Raw genomic sequence first — 20998 nt, 5'->3', positions numbered from 1 at the left:
CGCCCCCAAAAACTTTGACATTCCAATGTCGGGTATCATAACAACTCCATCGCAACCTAGCACATCGACTCCAACATCCACAGGCACAGTGACTCTCAGTTCTCATCTCCTCTTCCCCTTGACCCTCTCCATGACCCTCAACTCGGCACTCCTCTGCAGCCTGAGATCTTCCAACTCCCTCTCAATCCCTCTGTTCTTCTCTACAAGCTCTTTCCTCTTCTCCATCCTCTGCTTAGCCTCCTCCAGCTTGTGCCTCACAACATCTTCCACCACCCTCTCCAGCTGCCCCGCATCCTCGATGCCATGCTCTCTAATGAAGCGGTCCGCGAATTCTTCGATAGTGTGAGGTGATGGCCCTGGACCACCTGTATGATATCCGTTTTGGTGCGTCATGTAAAGCCCAGGCACGGCGGAAGGATGTGTACGTAGGTGGGAGGAGAGCGAGATGGGCAGTTGCGACGCGGAGATTGTGGGAATCTCGTCTGACGGCTTTCGCGGCGAGGGCTGGGGTGGTGGGTTGAGTATGATTTCCATAAGACTGTTCTCAAATGCCTCGTCGTATTGTACTGTGGATGGCGAGAAGTCGACCATGGGGGATGTGAGTTCGGGCTCGTCGCGTGGTGTGAGGGGCGCGTTGCCCATTATCGTGTCGTGGTTGCTCATGTTGTCGTCTTCGCGGTTGTAATTAGCCATGCGACGCGTGATGGAGAGAAGCAAGGTGTTGCGATCCGAACTTTGTTGAATTGAGGGGATCCGTCTCGAGGCTGTCGCGATGATGGGGCTGATGCCGCATGACTAAGCCCAAGTTCCGCAGCACCTCCGCGGTCGCGACTCGCCCAACTTTTGCCTACCAAGCCCAACACCAACCCAGTCGCACATCTCCAAACGACCGACCGAACTCCGTACATCATGGCCGACAAACTGCGCGCGCAGCAACAACTCGAGGCTCTCCAGGCCCGCTACATCGGTATCGGAAGCGCAGACACTACCAAGCACGAATGGACATCCAACATCGCGCGCGACTCGCTCTCGAGCTACGTCGGCCACCCGCCTCTTCTACAGTACATGAGCATCGGACTGGGACAGCCGCGCGAAAAGACCCGACTACAGTTACTAGAGCGCATGGTCAGGCCTGTCGGGCCTCCGCCTGAGGTGAGTAATGGAAATGTTGAGTTTTAGAAGTAATGAGCTAACAGGAAGTAGCAACAAGATTGATCGGGACACTCTAGAACGACAGACTTGATTATGGAGACATGCGGAGAACGAAGATCCAAAGCGAAAGCCGCTTTCCATCCCCAGCACGAATGCGCGCGAGGCCGGCTCGTGGATGAAGAGGAACAGATGGGTACATGCTGCTTGTCTATGGCTATCAAAGCCGATACTATGAAGTCGTTCAGTAGCGTAGCGCACGCTGAGTGCCGGTAGTGAGGTGTACACACCTCGGCCTCTCTCAAGAAACCCCAATTGCCACCATAGCCGGGGCCCAAAGTCTTTCTCCAACTCGTGCTTTCCCATGAGTGACTTCTCAATCGCTATCGCTAGCGCTTCCTGTTGGGCCATCATCGTCGTCGTCTTCCACCACGTCACCGCCCATCAGCATGGAGACTTCACCCTTTTGCAGCATGCTCTTCAGCTCAGTGTTCCTCGGGTCCACCAACTCAATGGGCTTGAGCTTCGCCTTGTTCCTTATTCTCGGATCGCATCCTGCGTCTAGAAGCATGGCCACGATGGAGTGTCCGTGGGGCCAGACGGACTTTTCGAGCGAGTTGACGTAGCGTACGGCTTTGTGAAGGGGAGTATCTTGCTCCATGCGGTCGATCTCGTCGATCTCAAGACCGTCTTGGTCGAGAAGCATGTCGATGACTTCGACTGTGACAGATTTAGTCAAATCATGCCTCGCGTGGCGAGCGACAAAGACGTCCTAGTGCTGCGCCGCTGGGATAGATACTTACAGCTTCCGTATGTTGCCGCGACATGAAGGCAGCCGTTACCCACGCCGTCGCGTGTGTTGTTCAATGTTTCGGCGACATGATCCTCTGGCTTCTTCCCTGATTTCGAGGCAGCAGCAGCAAGGTCTTTCAGAGTTTCCTCAAGCAGCTCGGTGTTGTTGCGTCGGCACGCTTCGAGGACGAGTTCACGGGGGGAAGCACCCTACATATTGGTCAGCAGTGGCAGGCGCTGGATATGCATGTGTATGCACCTCTTCGTCCGCCATGGTATGTGGTGTTGAGGATGCGTCGGGTGACTGGGCAGGGACGGCGGTCCAGTCAGGTACGCGTGAATGTTTCGAGCTGTGGTTTGGCGGGGTACTCGGAGGTGCTAACGGAAAGCGAACAGGGCAGGGCGGTGTGAAGAAGTGAAGTATCTCTCTAATACGGCGATAAGGATGCAGGCGACGTCGACAGGCCAGCGTGCATAAGCCCCAATCTGAGACAGTCCGCTCCCAAGTGCGCGTCGCCGGTGGCTTTTCGCTGCTACACTGTCGCCCCGCACTTTGCCGTTCCCAGCCCTAGCGGGCCAGGGTCCGTCATAACTTCCAAGGTTTTGATCTTCTTCGCGCTCGCCTTCACGCGTCCAACTTCTCTTTTGCTTACTGCCGCCCACCATGTTGCTTTGTAAGTCCCATACTCACATATCCGCATGTTCCGCATGTGCCTGCTACATGGCCATCTCTACAGCTCCACGTCACACTTCAGCCACAGCTGACTGCCACAGTCTGCCCAACATGCAGCAATATGCTGCGCGTCTCCAAAGTACCTCCCGGCGATCCCACCACCGAAGACGCTGTCGGCCAAAACCGTTTCGAATGCCTTACCTGCCCCTACCACTTCGTCATCAACAAACGCTACTACGAGCGAAAATACTTGAAGAAGAAGGAGGTCGAAGACATCCTGGGTGGAAAGGGCGCCTGGGATAACGTGGACAAGACGGAAGGTGCGCTCCGATATTTCAGCTGCAACCAGGGCCCCAAGATTGCGCCATCTTGGGCGCACCTGCTACACCTGTTGGCATCGCTGACAAGTACACAGTACAATGCCCGAACGAGAAGTGCCGGAACCACGAAGCATACTGGTACCAGCTGCAGATTCGAAGTGCCGACGAGCCCATGACTGCTTTCTACAAGGTACGTCACATACCCGACTTCCTCAAAAACCCCACTGACCTGTTCCAGTGCACCCAATGCGCGAAAGAGTGGCGAGAATGATCTGCGAGTCCTGTTCAACTATCCAAGGAGTTTGGAAGCGGAGTTCTTGTCTTAGTATACCCCGGGTGCATTTGGTGAATGAAGTTCATGTTCTCTTTTGACTTGCAGGTGCCAGTCGCTGTGAAAGGCTCAGGATGATTCAGATTCCCGACCCCGAATCGGTTCATACTCGTGGTGATCATCTCACGACAACGTCGATGCATCTCCATCATCGACCCGCGCGAACCAAAACTATGCCCCAGTTTGAGTCACAGGCGCATCCTGCACTGGCTGGCCCGTGCCGCAGGGTGGACGACCTCGCAAGATGGCGCGGATTCCTACCTATTCCTCTCTCTCCCATCGTTGCTTTCGGGCCTCTTGCAAAAGCATGCAACTATCTCCCGGCTCTGCTGATAGACCTTGCCTCATCAACCTTCATCACACCCGCAAGCCCTACCTACCACCGAGGTCGGGAACCTATGCCAGGATGATGGCTCAAGGTACCGACACCGAACAACCATTCATACCAGTTTCTCGGTCATTCCACGCCTGGGCGCGACTTCCTGATGAGCTCAAGTGCGAAGTTCTCTCGCACAATCTAACCCTGGATGGAAGAATCGACAAGAGGAAACACGCCCAGTGTCTACAGTCGGACCTGTTCCCACTCTTGGCCACGCGCAACCGTCATCTAGCCAACATCGCACAAGAAGTATATTACAACAAAAATGTCTTCGAGTTGTGTATCGGGTGCCGCAGGCAAACAGGGGACGTCGAACTTGGCAAAGGCTATTCGTTTCCCCCTGAGGACCGCATCAGCGGTCTCTGGTGTCCCAAGCCACATACGGCTGCCATGATACGTCATCTGCATATTGTGGCGATGAACTGCAAGGTCGGTATAGAGAAGGGACTTATATGTGCCTCGCACTCGACGAGTTGGATGTACCTTATAGATCTACCTCCCCGAGACTATTGGATCAACGGTACCAAAGATAATGCACCTCGCGCCAACATAAACCCTGAATGGCAAGAACGCTTCGTCAACCTACATATCCTTGGGATCGAGTGGCGTCTTGAACGCGATATCATGCCCGGATGCTTTCTCGAGGATGGCATAGAAGACACTTTGAGAGCTTGTATAGAAAAATCTAGGATACGTCTCCGGGCACCGAAAGTGGAGTTTACTGTCCGTGATACCTACAATGGCGGCCGGTTCTTGTGGCACTATCATCCTTGCGAGCAGGATCATACCGAAGTCTTTCAACATCTAAAAGACATGATCATGGGCAAGAAATCTTGAGTCATGCTACCAATCACTGGGAATTGCAAGAGCGGAGCCGGGTGGTAGTGAACATGTAGGACGAACAGAAAGGCTACAAGGTTGGGACGGGGAACGTCGTCTCAACTTCTTACTAGCTGCTTTTTACTATCTAGAATGCTAATGATACATTCTCATTGACCAAACCCAGGCATGGCTGAGACTCACGTCCAATCAAGAAGCTGATCATCTTCCTCTGTCGGGACGACCAAGACCTTGGCCACATGCGGCCATAACACAAAATCCCACAACCAATAGCCCTCCTCATTCAGATGCACATGGTCATCAAGCATATTCTTGATGAACATGTGCCTCGTATCAACCCACTTCACCTTGTCCTCGCGATCCCGTTCAGTCTGATCCTCGTATGTCTGCAGCTCGTGCTCCTTCCCAACCCTCAGAGCCTCGTTGATCTCTCCAACAACCTCCCTTAGCATCTCATTACTCTGATCCACAATCGCATCAGGTATATCCAGTCTATACAACATATCACAAGCCAGAATCGTACTCTCCGGCGCAATCCTCAGACAAGCCTCGACCAACACTCTCCAGCTCTCCACATCCTGCTTTCGGAACGCACGCTTCTTCTGTAGATTGTTCGTCCCGGAAGCCACGATCCAGAGTTTGATGTCGCATACGTCTTTCTTCGCGTTCTTGAGCGTTGAGTAAAGACCCTCTGTGAGTCGGTATACGACGTTTTGGTTGCTGTCGCCGCCTACACCAGCGTTCCATGCGACTCCAATGTCTCCGAGCTTGCCGATATCAGTGGTGATGCCGCTGGTCTTGAAGCGCTCGAGCATAGAGTTGCCGAGGTAGACGACACTAATGGGAGATGTATTTGAGAGGTTTGGTACGGGCGCATCTGGTGCGGGGAGAGAAGCATCTTCGCTTGGTGTAGGTAACGGGGTATTGAGTTGAAGACGCGCGGTAAGTTCTGGTACGTGTACTTGGTGGTGCGTTTGATGCGAGCGTTCCTTGAACTTGGCGAAAGATCGAAGCTTTTCTAGAAACTCGGCATCGGACTGGTGCAGGAAGCTTGTCTTCGCATCTGTAGGGATGATGGACGCTGCATTGCTGTGTTGGGCGTTGGAAGGCATTTTTGGATTGACTTGAGATGTTATGGTATTGCGAGGCTCTAAGGGCGCGATGTTTTGTTTGTGTAAATTCCAGTAGTAGAAGTTGCAGTAGGAGTGAAATTCATGCGAATCGCTCTGACTGGGGTGAGCGTCGAATGCGACTGCGAATCTGTGGTTAAGGGTGGAGAAGGCGACGAATCAGCGCGTAGATATCAGCAACCGTTCCTGCTTGCAGCTAGATTGCGGCAGCAGGAAAGGGCGTCACAGTTTCAAGGGCTGATGCATTGGAGAATTAATGAGAAAACCTTCGTGATCGTACGTCTGAGTAGCTAACTTAATACACCTAGAAGCTCGCTCACTCGCTTGTCAAACATGCATCTCCTCTAGATCTTTTGGGGGGAGACGAAACTTCCCCACGTCCAACAGCCTACCGCTCCATCTTTTAAGTTCATAAGAAGGAGCGCATCATATGTCCACCACCACGTTGCTACGTCCGAACTGGATAATCTGCCCACATGTGGTGCCCATATGGCGAGTCCTTCGGCCGAGTCGACACGGTCTTGATCGTCACACGGTGCTGATATTGATAAACGCCCGCATAGGCAACACCGGTGACAAACTTCGACCTCTCTGTAACGTATTGAGACCTCTCGTCTATGTCTTTGTCGTCATATATATAGAAGCGTTGCCACCGTTCTTCCCGGGTTCCGTTGGCTTTAAGGTCAAGCTGCTCACAAAAAAGTGATTCCACCGCTTCGATATCGACGTCGCTTGGTCCGAGTGTGATTGACATGATGGTCAGATGGAGCGTGGGGAAGTGGATTGGGCCGAGTCGCTGAAAATACGCCTCGAAATACGACCTCGGTTCGTCGTCCTCCTGGGTGTCGAAGAATAGACACTCTGGGTCGAGGTTGACCGTCAAGTAGTGTAAGTTCGGAAATGTCGACCCATCCGATATATCCCTCAATAATTTTAGATGATGAGGTCTGTTGTAATCGAGGTTAATCTCGAGACGGCGAACAAGCGGCCTTACAACAGGTGGGGGACAGTAGCAAATATTCCTATTCGAAGAGGGGGTGTCATTGGACAGCATCACCGTTCGATTGACCCCATAGAAAGCTTCCAGAACAAGGTGCTTGATTTCAGGAACAGAGAGGAGGGGCATCACTGTCTCTTTCAGAAATCGCCTTGTCTCAAGCGTACCGTACTGGAGAAGATTGATTTCGAAACAGTCTTGAGGATAACAGAGAAAATGGAGGTTGCATTCATCGAGCCAAGTGCAGGATGTCACGGCCGTTGGAGTGTGGACGGCGTAGCGTAAGATGAGCAGCTTCAGCTCTCCAGGGAGGCTGCGGAACCCTCGGAGGAATGAGTAGGATCTGGTTGTCATATTGGTAGTCGTAATTCTTGGTTGGGTGATGAGACTCGTATGGTGTGAGGGCGGTGATGGTATGAGCGGGATTGATAATATAGAGTAGTGGCCTGAGAGCGGGACGCAAGGCAGGTACCACCTGAGGTACAGTCAGTGCAGCGCGACCCACTAGGCAGGTGCAGAACTAGCATCGTGCAGTGAAACGCTTCCAAGGTTCTAAATGGCTGTGAGACTTCGATGGGTTGAGACTAGGTAGGCGTTACCAGTCCTCGTGTTTTGAAAATGGCTTTTCATAAATACCTCGGCGATACGCGTTTCTTGGAGATGTGGTATTGCGCTCATGATCTGCTCAATCACGACCACGATGTGAAAAATTCCTGGGTAAGACGTTTCTGATTGAGGTTGAAAATTATTGTATACACGACAATCAAGACGCCACCGCCCATGTCCAGGACATGCTCCCTGACGACTTGATGGGAATTATGCGCCGTGACACCAGCCCGTATAAACTCTGGAGCCTGTCCTCATAGCACCTTCACATGTTCCACGCTTCTGTCACTATGCCACGTCAATTCGGCGCAATGCCGACAAATATCCCTCGTTCAAGCAGTCGAAATGCACCTCGGAGGAGAAACGCCCCAGAATAGTGGTTTGAGGCCTGATAGTCCTGGAGACAACTCTCACGCTGTGTAGTGGTTCGGAATAGGCGGTCTTGTCATACCGATAATACCACGTTCGATCGTGCGCTCGCAATGACCGTCACAGCGAGCGCGCCCATTAGCATGCTCGACTTCGACCCGGGTGTTTTTGGCCTGCAACAGTAGGCGCGCCTGCTCTGGCAGTCGCTCGAAGAATACGTTCGATTCTTCCGGAAGACAGTAAGGCAAGTGGATCACAATGCGGAGTTCTTGCAACGAGGTGAAGTATCTTCCCCAGCCAGCCTTGGCCTTACCGTCATTTGCCCACGAATGCGGCTCCAGAATAAAACAGGTATACCCAGCTGTGAAGGACGCGCGACGAGGATGAGCTAGGACAGCTAGTTGGGAGCCTTGGCAGCCGCCGCAGTAGAATGGGTTTAAGGGGTACCCGAGACCCTGGATTTCCATATGTATCTCGAGCTTCGTGACAAGATGTGCGACGGTCTTAGATGGATAACGGAAAGACAATGGGGTACGACGTGACCCGCGCACGACTAACCAGGCCAACTTGAATGTGTTTTCGTGGTAATAGATCTGGAAAGCGATACTACACAGTTCTTTGTTGGCAAGCGCGGTGTTCAGAAAGCGGGGTCCGTAGATAAAGTCATGGCTACGACAGGTGACACTCCAGGGAAAGCGAAGATGGTGTCGAAAGATCTCAAGCTTAAGCTCCTCCGGAAGCTCATTGAAGCGATCGAATTTGACCTCAGTGTCGGAAGAAGTAGTGGAGCGGAGTAAGTCCTCCGGTGAGTTCTTGGGTACGTCGATGGCGGGTGGGAGATGGACCACCGAGTCTTCGGCCATGCTGTCTTTGAGCGATTTCGAATCTTGGCTTCAGGCTCGAGGGACTGACAGGGTGGGAGGTTGATTGGGTGCGTACTTAGCAGCTAGGTAGCTTGGGTGTGTTGTCAGTAGAGCTGCTGGATGCCCACCAGTATTGAAGTGGACAAGGAGCTCAGTCTGTGCGCCCTCCACGGTCTAATCCACTTCAAAACAACGCTGCTTGACCAATCGGATGGGTAGTACCACGACGTCAGCAGTCGGACAGTTTCTCAGGCAACGCAGTAAAGCTTTTGCCGAGGAAGGGGGCAGTGCCAAAGGTCTCGTGCGATCTACAGTAATCCCGATCCCCACTCGGCAGCGGCTAAGTTCGCTCAATCTACATCTGCTTCATTATCAATGGTAAGCTCTACCATACCATTAACCGAACATGTGTCTGGCCGAATGAACCAGCGAGTGGCGGCCATGCTGACTGTGCCTGCACTCATCGCCAGTGTCGCAATGTGCGGCTTCGGTAGCTCTTCTAGCACAGCCTGGTTGTCTCTCGGAAAGTCCGCTGCCTTTGCAGACCGCGAGTAGAAGATACGAGATGACAGAAAGGGTACATAAGTACTGAGTCGGAAGAATCGCGGGTGATGACTCTCGGCCTTCGAGGTTGATGTGTCAGATCGTTGTCTTGATACCTTCTTGACATTGACGTCCTGAGTCTGCACATTGTCACGAGCTTTCTTTGGAATGACGAGCGACTTTCGGGTCTGATTTTGGTTCTTTCTGTGATCGACAGGTAGGGTTGAAACAGTGTTGTCGGCAACAAATGGACTGACAGAGGCTACGTCTAGATCCATAACGCAAGGCTGCCAGCTCTCATTGAACTCCACGGGCTCGAACGATGCGCCTTTGTTGCGCATATAGCTCTGCTCGATGACACCAGAGCCTCGCAGTAATGTTGGCTGTGAAGCGCCATGAAAGTTGTGCAAATGCTGGAGGAAAGCGTCTTCAGATGTGTAGAACTCTTGATTGCACGAGCGATACCGATGGTAATTCTGCGCATGTTCGACGTGGAACGTTCGATAGCCGGAGCCGCAAAGGTGGCAATGGTGAGCTTTGGCCGAGGGAAAGTCTGGACAGAGGGGCGGACCTGCATTGTCTGCAGCAACGTCGTCGAAGCTCCGGAGAAATCGACAGCTCCACACACGACAGTGAGAGTGTTCGTTCATATCTTTGACATCCGTAAAGACCTTTTGGCAGTATCGGCATCGGAAGGATTCGTATGGTGTAGTCGAGTAGAGGTTCTCCAAATGGTTTTCCTTGCGCTCGCTCCACCACACAGCACGGTCAAGCTCACGCGCGACGAGGTGCTCAGCAACATGCTCACATCGTTCGGACCAGTCTTTTGACTTCTTTCCGCAGAAGCCACAATGAAGCATAGGATCATCAAGCTTCATTGGAGCACCGAAGCGACGCCACTTCATGGCGAGGTCCTTGCAACCAAAGTTGTGGCCTTCAGCGGCTAATAATCGAGCTTGACAGCCGGTACGTACGGACGGATGTTTGGTGTTGGCGAAGTGAACATGGTGCAGATGCTGGATGAAGTGATCGCGGCGATAGAAAGTTCGTTGGGATTCGGGCTTGCTTCGGCATTGTTGGTACTTGTGGCCAGCCAGGTGAGCATCATCGGGATGGGCCTGGCCGCAGAATGGACATGCTTCAAGATTTTCGGATGACTTTGTGTCACAGCAAATCCAAGTGGTTCGAAGCGCGTGGACAGAGTCTTCGTGGCGTATCCATTCATACTTCGTCTTGAATGCCCGCGGACAGAAAGTACAGAAAAAAGGCAGATCTTTCTGGGGTTCACCTGCACTGTTCACACCGTTAATGGCTTGGCGAGGAGACTCTTTCCATGCCATCCGACGTCTGCCTCGACGGCGATCACGACCAAAGGACGAGGTTTTACTGCGGCTACCGCTGGAAGACACCGTGTATGTTGTAGGTGCAGTGCCTTCAGAAGAAGCAATCGAGGTGATGACGGAACCTCTTCTGCCTTGTCTGGACTCAGACCATCCACTATTTGGGATGCTTTCGTTGAGAGACTCAACATCAACGGCAGCCTGCACTGCAGACAGTTCAACAGCTTCCTCTTGGTACGACTGTGCAAGGTATACCGCCAGAGGCGGCTGCGGCAGTTGATAGGCGTCGTCTGCTTGCTTTTGGAGGCTTTCCAGACTATCCTTTGACAGCTTCGTCTTCAGAGTGCGATTGCTCTGGCCTGAACCATCCTTTACAGCGGGGTGGGAATCTGAATAGGTAAGTCAAAGCATGATCTCATGGAATGGGATACGACTCACCTCCACACTTCTTCCTGGCTCGGGTGTTATTGAACCAGTTACGGACTTTCTTCACGTCGAGATTGGCTTGATGTGCGATGATGTCTAATTCCCACGCGCAGGGGTATGGATTGGCCGCAAATTCGTCCTCCAACACCTGCCTTGCCTCAAGTGGAATACGGCACTGAGGACCTTTACGTTTGGCTGATGCTGGTTTCCAAGTGGCAATTGAAGGTTGTTGCTGGGATGCGGCCGATCTGACTGGTAGCTGCTCCTGTCCAAGGGAGGCATCGGCCGGAATCATTGAATGATCGAGAACTGAAGGACGTAGCCCAAGCTGAGAGTGCGGGGCATCGATTAAACAGCCTTCATCATCGCATTGCATTAGCGCAAGTGATGACAAGGAAGGCGGGAGAGCGAGATCCGTCGCATCGCGGAGCCTGTGGTCCTTCGCATGTTCCATACCAACCGTTTGCCAATCGACGTCTGCTCCTGAGTCTACACTCGTTTCAATCATGGACGTCGCAGCATATGTTGTTGGGTGAGACGTTGGCCATTGCTGGTTTATATCGCCAGAGGAGGGATCGTGTGACACGTCGTACATGGGCACGTCGTACAATTGGAGGGTATTTTGGGCCACTGGTTCCAAAGCGAAGTCAATAGCCGTGACATTGTCTGGTTGAAAGTATGACACCGTTTGCCCACTTGAGGCATGAGTGTGTTCGACTACGTCGTTCTGTTCAAGAGCGGCGAAATCGAAGAAATCGTTCATCCTGTCGAGCGCGTCGGGATCCATCGTGACGCGTCTAGCGCGGCCCTGGTGGACGCGCTGAGAGTGGTTTATCCTGGAGCCAGGCAATTTGTCATTGGCAGGTCAATAGGTCCGAATGGAAAAGAGAGACATCTGATGTTTGGGGGTCGCATGACAGAACGTGGAAGCCGGCTTGACGCTGATGAGGTGGAAGGTGCTGCGCCGTCCGTCGTCTATTGATGAACTGGGTGCGCCCGGGCGATCCTCCAGGCAGCCAACACTAGTCAGCTCATGCTGTGTGACGAAGAGACCGGCGTTTTCCTATCATGATAGCAATCCATTAAGACGGTCTTGACAAGTAAACCTGACGGCACAGATTATCGGGATCCACTCACTCGCGACTTTGATGCTGATATTAATCACGGTCGGCATCTGTCCGCGTTCAGGCCGGGAAGGCGCCACCATCCGATGTCGTTAGCGTGACTTGTTGACCCACCGAAAAGTTCCTCCACCCGAAAAGCTCACGACATTCGCAACTCCACGCGCATTGATCGCATCCAACTTTCACAATGGCGGCCGAAGTACAACTCCTGCAGCCCTTGAAGCTGCCAAAGGGCCCTTCCACCCTTACGTCTGAGCAAAAGTACTGGAACTCATTCGCCTCGGAGCTCAAACTCGACCCTTCGCAACATTCCTCGCCCGTAACTCACATCTCGATACCGCCCCCTCAGCCCGCCAATACGCTTTCGGCCACCCAGGATCTCTTCGCAGTCACCACGGGATCGCGCGTCCAGATTTTCTCCTCCAAGAGCCGGAAGGTCGTCAAGACGATATCGCGCTTCGGCGTCGACGACGTTGCGCATTCGGGAAACATACGGCGCGATGGCAGGATCCTGGTCGCAGGAGGAGATACTGGTGTCATACAAGCGTTCGATGTCAAGAGCAGGGCCATATTGAAGACATGGAAGGAACACAAGCAGCCCGTCTGGGTCACACAGTGGAACCCCATAGATCTTACTGGCCTGATGAGTTGTTCCGACGACAGAACCGTGCGATTATGGGACCTGCCGAGTGAAAAGAGCGTCATGAAGTTTGACGGGCATCAAGACTACGTGCGCAGCGGCACCTTCATGCCTGCGCAAAGTGGGCTGCTCGTATCTGGAAGTTACGATCAGACGGTGCGACTCTGGGATTCGCGAGTAGGCGGAAAGGCGATGATGGTGTTCAAACACGCTGCGCCCGTCGAGACTGTCCTCCCTATGCCGTCTGGAACGGCCGTCCTCGCAGCAGCCGACAATGTCATCAGCGTTCTCGACATTGTGGCCGCAAAGCCGATCCACATGCTGCGGAACCACCAGAAAACTGTGACCGCGCTCTCATTAGCGAACAATGGCGAACGCCTCCTCTCCGGTGCTCTCGACGGCCACGTCAAGGTCTTCGAAACAACAGGCTGGAACGTCGTAGGTGGGATGAAGTACCCTTCGCCCATCCTGTCACTCAGCGTCATCCCGAACCAAAAGGAAGACAGACACATTGCGGTCGGTATGCAATCCGGTCTTCTTTCGATCAAGACCCATCTTTCCGGGGAGCAGAAGGTTCAGGCTCGTGAGCGAGAGAAGGAGATGAAAGCGCTTATGGAAGGCAAGATCGAAGAGTACGACAGGAGCAAGAAGCGGAAGCGCGGAAAGGGCTGGGAAAAGCGCATCCGAGGCAAAGACTTCACCGGCGAGAGCGCAGACATCGTGATCGAGGGCAATGCGCGGGGAAAGATCACGGCCGGACAGCCGTGGGCGCATGCGCTGCGAAAGGGCATGTACGCGCAGGCGCTGGACATGGTGCTCGAATCAAAGGTATGTTTTCCATTCTCCTGTACACCTCTGAGACTAATACTAACATCGCTCAAGGACGCAAACGCCCGCAGCCAGTCCCTTACTCTCCTGACCGCTCTACGCCACCGCTCTGCTCTCCGAACTGCTCTCAGCAACCGCGACTCCGTCACACTCCAACCCATCCTCCGCTGGTGCATAAAGAATGTTTCCGACTACCGCATCACACGTCTGACCACCGACGTTGCGCTGGTGGTCCTGGACCTATACGCCGATCAACTGGGCAGAAGCGAGGACGTCGACGATCTAATCATGGCGCTCATGCAGCGAGTCAAGGTGACAGTCGAAGCAAGCCAAGACGCATGGAAGGTACGCGGCATGCTAGATATGCTCGTCAGCAGTGTCGGCGCAGTAGACGGCGTGGAAGCTTGAGAATGGTAAAGGGATCTTTTGTTTGCATAGCGAAGGCGTTTAGGATCTTGTCACATGTTCAAAAAGTTGAAAAGGCAGCAGCAGCCATGTACGTTATGCACCTTGGATGGGTGATAGAGAGATACCCGGATAAAGCGATTGGTATTGCTTTGGATGATGGGGAACGGTTGATCTTGAATGGTATATTGTACAAGCCAGTTTTTTTCTACCGGCAATATATGCTATACACTGAATTCGTACAATCGTTTACCACAGGCAGTATTGCCGTTGTGATGTGACGGGTCGGTCAGGAAGTGCGGTCCACAGCTTGCGGTTGTCGCGCTTCTTCTGAATCTCGTCTGAGATGCGCAAGCGCGTCTTCTCTTCCTTGAGAAGAACGGAGAAACCTGTCAGGTAATGTTAGCGCCCAATTGTCCAAATTCAAGTGTGCGACAAACTCACTCGTCGTTCGGTGCTTCAGCATGTTGATAGCACCCCGCGCCCTGAATTCAGGGGTCTTCCAGCTCTGCCCGGGTCCCACCCACGCCTGGTCAATGTATATCTCGCTAGGATCGCGGACCACCTTCTTACTCCCATCCTTCAACTGGATCGTCGTGTCCTTGAAGAAAGGCACCTTGACCGGCTTCGCCTCCAGACTGCCATTCGTTTTCGACGTCTTGTAGTCCCAAGTATCCTTCGGTCTCCCCGCATCCGTAGCTGCTCTTTGCTTTTTCCAACGCGACACCGCAGCGTCTTCGCCAGCGAGACCCATGCCACGGGCCGCAATGGCTTCGTTCTGCGCAATTTCGAGGCCCTTGATGACGTCGCGGGCCACACGTTTCGGGGAAAAGCGGAGTTGGACGAGGGCTTCCGAGACAGTCTTTCCGGCGATCTGGTTCACGACCTTCTGCAGCTTCTTGGTAGACGTAGGAAGGAGTTGTGACCTGTAGACTGACTGGCGTTCGGTACGGAGTAGCTTCTGCGCCTTTGTCATGCGGCCGTGACGCTTCACGCCGGAAATGACGAGTTTGCGCTCGAGACGCCTGCGGGCTTTCTGGTCGGGATCGAGTGACATATCCATGAGCTTCTTGTCCTCCTTAAGCGCCTCTTGTTGCTCTCCCTTGCGGTATTTCGCCTTGAGTTCGAGTTTCTCCTGTGGGCTCAGGTCTGGCCGCCAGCCGGGGATGTCGCTTTCGGGTGGGAAGAGGGAAGTTGGGGTTACGGCGAAGTCTCCTTCACGAGGGGTGGGGCGTGAGGGCGCTGCCGACGCGTCTGTTCCCTTCGCACCTGTTCGTTTTGCCCTCTTCGATAGGTAGTCTTCGAGGATCGGGTTGGTGAGGTCATCGTTGTTATTCTTGACCCCTCTGAACTCGGCAGTGCGATGAGCGACTGAAGAGAAGGTATCGAAGAGCTCATCGTTGTCTTTCTTGCGCCCGAACGAGATATTGCGCTGTGAGATTGAAAGGATCGAGGTTAAGGGTATCCATTGGGTGTGTGGGCGCGCGGCGAGGGCTATTCAATGTTAGTCGTCATGGTGTTGTACCGCCCGGAAGAACGACTAGCGCTCCGATAGGTGCGGAGAAAATGGTGCAGGGGATCAATGTTCCCATTAATAGCTTACCTGACTGCCCCAGCCGCCGTGAGGGTATCCGGGCGCTCATAGCGATGCTCGACACCACGGCGCTGCGGCGTTGATGATGCCAATGCTGTGAAGTGTCGCGGGAAATTCTGTGGCACGGCGAAAGGCTCCGCGCTGGCGCAGGGCGCTTGCAGGGGGCTAGCTTGGCAGCGGGATCATCATTGAACCAGAGCGATCAGAACGCAGAAGAAATGTGCAGGAGTCGTGTCGTCCCGCTCCTGTCCAGACCACCGTCGACTCTAGACTCTTGACCCCGTTGCCTGACGCGCATTCCGTCACGCGCCAAACATCGTGCTGTACCGCCGCCAACTCACTCCGGGAGTCCGCATCCAGCTGCTCCGAGTCGCGACGTGCTCGCTCCATCATTACTCGATTAGTCGCAGGCCCAAGCTTGCCTGGTGCACCTAACCACCTTTTCTTCTAGACCGGGTGTAGGCCTTCTCACCCACGACGCCGACGAGGTCATCTCCCATCACACTCGCTATCCCCATCGCCTCGCGCCTCCGACGGTCCTTTTCGCGCCAAACGCCCGCCGTCGTCCCATGCCGCTCGTTACGAGGGACCCGATGCCTAGTAGTTTCTGCAGCTCGCGACCATAGGAATAGAGAGCATCGACAGACGCCTGGCGCGCGTGTAGCATTCAAGACAGCTGCTGGATCGCAGTGCGTGCCAAACGAAACAAAAGGTCGTGAACGCTGTACACCATGGATATCAACTCGCTATTGTCGCCATCGGACTCGCCTGCGGGCACCCCAACACCACAAGCCGCCCCTACCATCCCGTCGCCGTCACTACTCCGATCCCCGGGCAAGCGCACAAGACGCCAGATGCCATCGCGAACACCTTCGGGTCTAAGCCAACAGATCAGGTCCTCCCCGCAGCCGCCCCAGACGCTCCAACAGCGTGTGCCGTCCCCGGGATACGCCCACATCGCGAACGGCGCAAGAGGAGTACACAGCGCAATGGGAACGCCACAACAAATAGCATCGCCGCACGACGCGCGCATGGCGACCCCGAACCCCATGTACCGCCAAACATCCACACCGGGCATGGACACTCTTGCAGGTACGTGCCCGCTTTCTTTGGGGTAGAGGCACACTGCTGTAGACGGCCCCCATATGAGGGAGCCGCAGCTTAGATGCAGGGAGGAAAGAGCTACGACAAACGACGATGGGTCGCTAGCTCCCAGGGAATCTGCTAACAACTTTCAGACCTTGCCAGCATGCAGCAACAACAAGCTGCGCGCCAGAACTCTGTAGTCCACCAACGGCCTGTCACGTAAGTTCTTCATCTTTGCTGATTTTTCTCGGCCGCCCCATTTCTGAGCCGACGACTGCACCTGCATGTCCACAAGTAGCGCGCTTTATGTTTTGTGGGGCAGGCAGTGACGTCCGGGTGTCGCGCTTGCCCGTGATCACGGGTTGCTGTAGCCTGTTCCGGCAGCCTAGTTTTGTCGCGCAAACTCCACCACCAAACACTGACCACTTGCCAGACTGCAACACCTCGGACAAAACCTCTCCGGCGAGTCCGTAGCTAGCATCATGTCCGAGGCCTCACCGCGACCGCGCAATTTCATCACTCGCTCTCTCGACCAACAGCACATCGACTGGCTCAACCAACTCGATAAAACGCTGCTGGAAAACCCATTCGACTACTACAGCCATGTTTCGCTCGTCACCATTCTACACCAAGGGCTCCAAAAACACCTCGCTTCGTTCGACTCCGACCCAAACGCGTACGACCCAAATGCGTACGAGTTGGTCCAGACTCTGCGCGATGCCTACAAAACCATGTCAGACAAGTACCCGCTTGGCGAGCTCTTGTGGCATTACCGGCTGAACGACGAGAAGACTCTGGCCAAGGATGTGGAGCAGCGCATGGGTGTGCTCGAACTGCACAAGCAGGCAACACAAGAGGAACCTTACAGCGCAAAGCTTTGGGCTGCATACGGCGAGTATGTGAGCTACCTGGTCGCCTGCTCTTGGGAGCAAGTACCCCCAGAGGAGTGGTCTGAAGAGGAGAGGCTTATTGGTCGAGAGCTCTTCCAACCCCAACTGCTACTGGACGCGCTGCAAGAAGGTGCTGAGAGAGTCAAGTACAATCTCCAAGAGAGTAATCTCGTCTGGGACCGCTACCTGCAGGTTTTGGAAGAAGACCTCGAGCGAGGAGGCTTCAGCCAAGAGAAGGCGAAGAGGGTAGCCGCCATCTACAACGACCGCCTCGGCCAACCACATGCAACATGGGCGAACACCCTTAGCAGATACTCTTCTTTCAATTCTCGCTACAATCAAAGCCACTACGAGCAGGTTATGGATGAAGTGGTGCAAAAGAATACACACATCAAGCAGCAATACGCCAACCGCGAAGAGTACGAGTTCAAACTCCTGCAGGCTATCCAAGCAGGCGACCAAGCTGCAGAGTACACCGCCATGACACGCTACTTGAAATGGGAGAAGAGGACTATGGGTGTCTACAGCTTCCATCTCGTCAATGCACTTTATGAGCGAGCCACGCTCCGATTTCCCGTCGATCCTTCCATATGGGAAGACCACGTTGAGTTTCTCGTTTGGCAGGATAACCGGTCGGTAGATTTACTCAACGTTCTCGAGCGCGCGACACGCCATTGCCCATGGTCCGGGTCACTCTGGTCCCACCGGTTATTGACACTCGAAGCGGAAAACAAGCCATTCGAGGACCTTGAACTTGTCAAGCACACAGCCACTGGGTCCGGACTTCTGGAGCACACTGATTTGGATGAACTCATCAAGGTTCAGCTCGCCTGGTGTGGATATCTTCGGCGAAGGGCTTTCGATGACCCCAGAGCAACGGAGGATGATGTCGATGTTGCCGAGGTCGGAATTCGATCGGCTTTGGAGTTTGTCCGAGAGGTCGGCATGAAGAAGCATGGCAGGGAATGGACGGACCGGAAATATCGTCTTGAGCGCGCCCATATCAAGTTCTGGCTCCAACGCGGTGACATCGATCAAGCCCGACAGATTCAGGACTCTATCACCAAGTACCAGGAGGACTCTTACGACTTCTGGTATCGCTGCTACATATTCGAGATGCTCCTGTGGGCGCCACATGCAACGAGGGGCAAGCAAAATGCAGGTCAACCGTTATTGCCGCCCACCCAGGCCACTGCCATTCTGGAACGTGGCATGAAGCGCTTACAAACGATTGATCAACCAGAGCTGCTCATCGACATGTACATTAGCCATTGCGAGCAGCACGAATCAGCGTTAAAGGTGCGTAGCGCAACGATCGAGCGACGACGAGCTGAGCGCATCGTGTCCGTCCGGAGGGAGAAAGAACGAGCACTTGCGGCCGCTGCAGCTCCGCCACAAGACACGCCAGATAGCCAAGTCGGAGACAGCTCGACGAAGCGGAAACGAGAGGACGGTGACGAGGACGCAGTATTGAAGAAGAGCAAACATGTAGAGATCTCAGAGGCTCTTGACGGGGTCAATGGTCAAGCCAGAGTCGCGAGCGAAGCACCGTCGGAAGCTCGCTCTACAGGACCGAAACGAGATCGCGAGCACACTACAGTCATCGTCAAGAAGCTACCACTCAACACTACACAGACTCGAATACGCCAGTTCTTTACCGACGCAGGCACAGTCCGCAATCTAGTACTGAAAGAGGAGAAGGATAGTCTCACGGCTGTGGTGGAGTTTGAGTCACCCGAAGAAGCCCAGTATGCTCTGAGCAAAGAGGCGAAAGGATTCGAAGGTCACAACATATCGATTGAGCGAGGCCAAAGCACGACATTATACGTCACAAACTACCCTGCGCATGCCGACGAAGCCTGGATCCGGAACCTCTTCAGTCCATTCGGAGAAATTATCGGCATTCGCTTCCCTTCACTCAAGTACGATGCGCATCGCCGGTTCTGCTACGTTCAATTTGCTTCAGCTGAACAGGCGGTCGCTGCGACACAGCTGGACGATACTGACGTTGAAGGGTTGAAACTAATCTCAAAGATCTCCGACCCCAACGCCAAAAAGAAACGCGATGGCGCTACCTCCGAGGGTCGCGAAGTCTACATCTGGCATCTCAACTTCAAGGTCAAAGAACGAGAAGTTAAGGACGCCTTCTCCAAGTTCGGCAAGATTGAGAGGACCAAGTGCCCAACTATCAGGTCGACTGGCAACAATCGCGGTTTCTGTTATGTCGTTTACGATAACAAGGATAGCGCTGATGCAGCAGTGGCAGAAATGCATGAAAAGGAGTTTGCAGGCATGAAGATCCATGTCGAAATTGCAAAAGAGCGACCTGACACGAAGCCAAAGGTGCAATCAACTCTCGAGAACACGGAAAACCCAGCCGTTCGCGAAGGTACTCCTGGACAGAGCGACGCTGCTCCTGAAGCCGCTATCAAGCCCGCATCCTTCATGGACCGATCCATTGCAATCCTCAACCTGCCTGACACCGTGCCTGACGTGCGCATCAAACCGCTTGTCGAACAGTACGGCTTCAAGAGGATCAAGCTCGAACCCCATCATGGTGGTGCGATCATTGAGTTCACAACCGTGGAAGGTGCTGGCAAGGCTCAGTTCGCGCTTGAGGGCAAAGACTTCGAGGGAAGGAAACTGCGCATCGGTACTGTCCAGGACCTTAACAAGCAGAAGGGAGAGTGGAAGGCGAGCAACAGCTTCATCCAGCCAAACCGTGTCAACCGACCTACTGCTGCTCGCGGTGGACGAGGACGAGGAAAGCCCGGTCTTGGTCGCCCAGCTATACCGAAAGGTGCTACAACGACGAACGGCGAACCGAAGAGCAACGCAGACTTCCGCGCACAGTTCTTGAAGGAGCCTGCGAAGCAGGCAACCAAGGACAACGACAAAATGGAAGAGTAATGGCAGAGAATGGGAGTACGATCGCATGTCAAGGCCCTTACAGGGCCTGACTGGTGTTTATCAAGGCGTGGGATTCAACGGCCGCTTACGGTTCAACTGCATACTTTGGCGTTTGAGGATTGGCTTCCTATGGATCGGAGCCGGTATGGTTGGCTTTCGATGTCCTCTTTCCTCTTGGTCTGGTGCTGAGCACTGTGTATGTAGTATAATATAATGAGTGTAAACTATATGTGAGTCTGATCTGCTTCACTGTGATGATGACATTCCTACAAAATTTACATGCCCTTAGACTGGACCTTCTAATCTTGCTAACATGTACGCACAAAGCCTAATCGGTGGCCCATACATTACACAACAGCTCCGGGCCACGGGGTGGGTGCCAGTCAGCCAATCAACCCAGCTTAGCCGATATGCTGTCGGGCAAGATGTGTGACAACAACGGACAGGGTGCACGAATGTGTAGCGGAGGGATCGATACGCGTGAGACGAGGTCGCATGGGTTGTGATCGCGATCAGAAATTCGAAAGCACAGTAGTTAGGCATATCTAGTGCGTCCAACAAGTCAAGCGGAGTCTCTTGAAATCAATACCAAATCACAATGGAGAAAATGTTGTGTCATGGTCGCGTCAAGCTGACATCAAATTAACTGTATGCTCCAAAAAGCTTCATGCTGAGTCTGGTAAAGAGCTGATAATAAGTAGAAGGAAATGACGCGCTTTTCTTGCCTCTCCTACTATGCAAGTTCCGCTGATGTCCTGTTGGA

The 20998-nt window shown here is 53.7% G+C and overlaps 9 protein-coding genes across 9 annotated transcripts; 4 read left to right on the top strand and 5 right to left on the bottom strand.

The window, feature by feature from the left end:
- Window positions 1–102: 102 nt before the first annotated feature.
- Window positions 103–693, bottom strand: J4E78_003373 (uncharacterized protein; the record flags this gene model as incomplete). The annotated part of the gene is made up of 1 exon (XM_049364013.1): window positions 103–693. One exon carries the CDS (start codon window positions 691–693, stop codon window positions 103–105), a length of 591 nt encoding a protein of 196 aa, XP_049224678.1.
- Window positions 694–909: 216 nt separating this feature from the next.
- On the top strand, window positions 910–1215 carry J4E78_003372 (uncharacterized protein; the record flags this gene model as incomplete). Its single annotated transcript, XM_049364012.1, has 2 exons — window positions 910–1152; window positions 1204–1215. The coding sequence occupies 2 exons, from the start codon at window positions 910–912 to the stop codon at window positions 1213–1215; spliced, it is 255 nt and encodes an 84-aa protein (XP_049224677.1).
- A 310-nt stretch (window positions 1216–1525) lies between these two features.
- J4E78_003371 (uncharacterized protein) lies at window positions 1526–2215 on the bottom strand (the record flags this gene model as incomplete). The annotated part of the gene is made up of 3 exons (XM_049364011.1): window positions 1526–1869; window positions 1953–2151; window positions 2201–2215. 3 exons carry the CDS (start codon window positions 2213–2215, stop codon window positions 1526–1528), a joined length of 558 nt encoding a protein of 185 aa, XP_049224676.1.
- Window positions 2216–2735: 520 nt separating this feature from the next.
- J4E78_003370 (uncharacterized protein) lies at window positions 2736–3205 on the top strand (the record flags this gene model as incomplete). The annotated part of the gene is made up of 3 exons (XM_049364010.1): window positions 2736–2934; window positions 3030–3124; window positions 3173–3205. 3 exons carry the CDS (start codon window positions 2736–2738, stop codon window positions 3203–3205), a joined length of 327 nt encoding a protein of 108 aa, XP_049224675.1.
- A 1458-nt stretch (window positions 3206–4663) lies between these two features.
- J4E78_003369 (uncharacterized protein) lies at window positions 4664–5596 on the bottom strand (the record flags this gene model as incomplete). The annotated part of the gene is made up of 1 exon (XM_049364009.1): window positions 4664–5596. One exon carries the CDS (start codon window positions 5594–5596, stop codon window positions 4664–4666), a length of 933 nt encoding a protein of 310 aa, XP_049224674.1.
- Window positions 5597–8799: 3203 nt separating this feature from the next.
- On the bottom strand, window positions 8800–11053 carry J4E78_003368 (uncharacterized protein; the record flags this gene model as incomplete). The annotated part of the gene is made up of 3 exons (XM_049364008.1): window positions 8800–9935; window positions 10491–10721; window positions 10771–11053. The coding sequence occupies 3 exons, from the start codon at window positions 11051–11053 to the stop codon at window positions 8800–8802; spliced, it is 1650 nt and encodes a 549-aa protein (XP_049224673.1).
- A 1016-nt stretch (window positions 11054–12069) lies between these two features.
- On the top strand, window positions 12070–13758 carry J4E78_003367 (uncharacterized protein; the record flags this gene model as incomplete). The annotated part of the gene is made up of 2 exons (XM_049364007.1): window positions 12070–13350; window positions 13405–13758. The coding sequence occupies 2 exons, from the start codon at window positions 12070–12072 to the stop codon at window positions 13756–13758; spliced, it is 1635 nt and encodes a 544-aa protein (XP_049224672.1).
- A 246-nt stretch (window positions 13759–14004) lies between these two features.
- J4E78_003366 (uncharacterized protein) lies at window positions 14005–15739 on the bottom strand (the record flags this gene model as incomplete). Its single annotated transcript, XM_049364006.1, has 3 exons — window positions 14005–14144; window positions 14200–15249; window positions 15691–15739. 3 exons carry the CDS (start codon window positions 15737–15739, stop codon window positions 14005–14007), a joined length of 1239 nt encoding a protein of 412 aa, XP_049224671.1.
- A 341-nt stretch (window positions 15740–16080) lies between these two features.
- J4E78_003365 (uncharacterized protein) lies at window positions 16081–20235 on the top strand (the record flags this gene model as incomplete). Its single annotated transcript, XM_049364005.1, has 3 exons — window positions 16081–16441; window positions 16588–16654; window positions 16869–20235. 3 exons carry the CDS (start codon window positions 16081–16083, stop codon window positions 20233–20235), a joined length of 3795 nt encoding a protein of 1264 aa, XP_049224670.1.
- Window positions 20236–20998: the final 763 nt, after the last annotated feature.

Source organism: Alternaria triticimaculans (genome assembly GCF_023758025.1).
Source record: "Alternaria triticimaculans strain BMP 0046 chromosome Unknown scaffold_3, whole genome shotgun sequence".
NCBI classification, from domain to species: domain Eukaryota; kingdom Fungi; phylum Ascomycota; class Dothideomycetes; order Pleosporales; family Pleosporaceae; genus Alternaria; species Alternaria triticimaculans.
The sequence above is the reverse complement of the archived record's forward strand: the minus strand, read 5'-3'. Positions and strand labels throughout refer to the sequence as shown.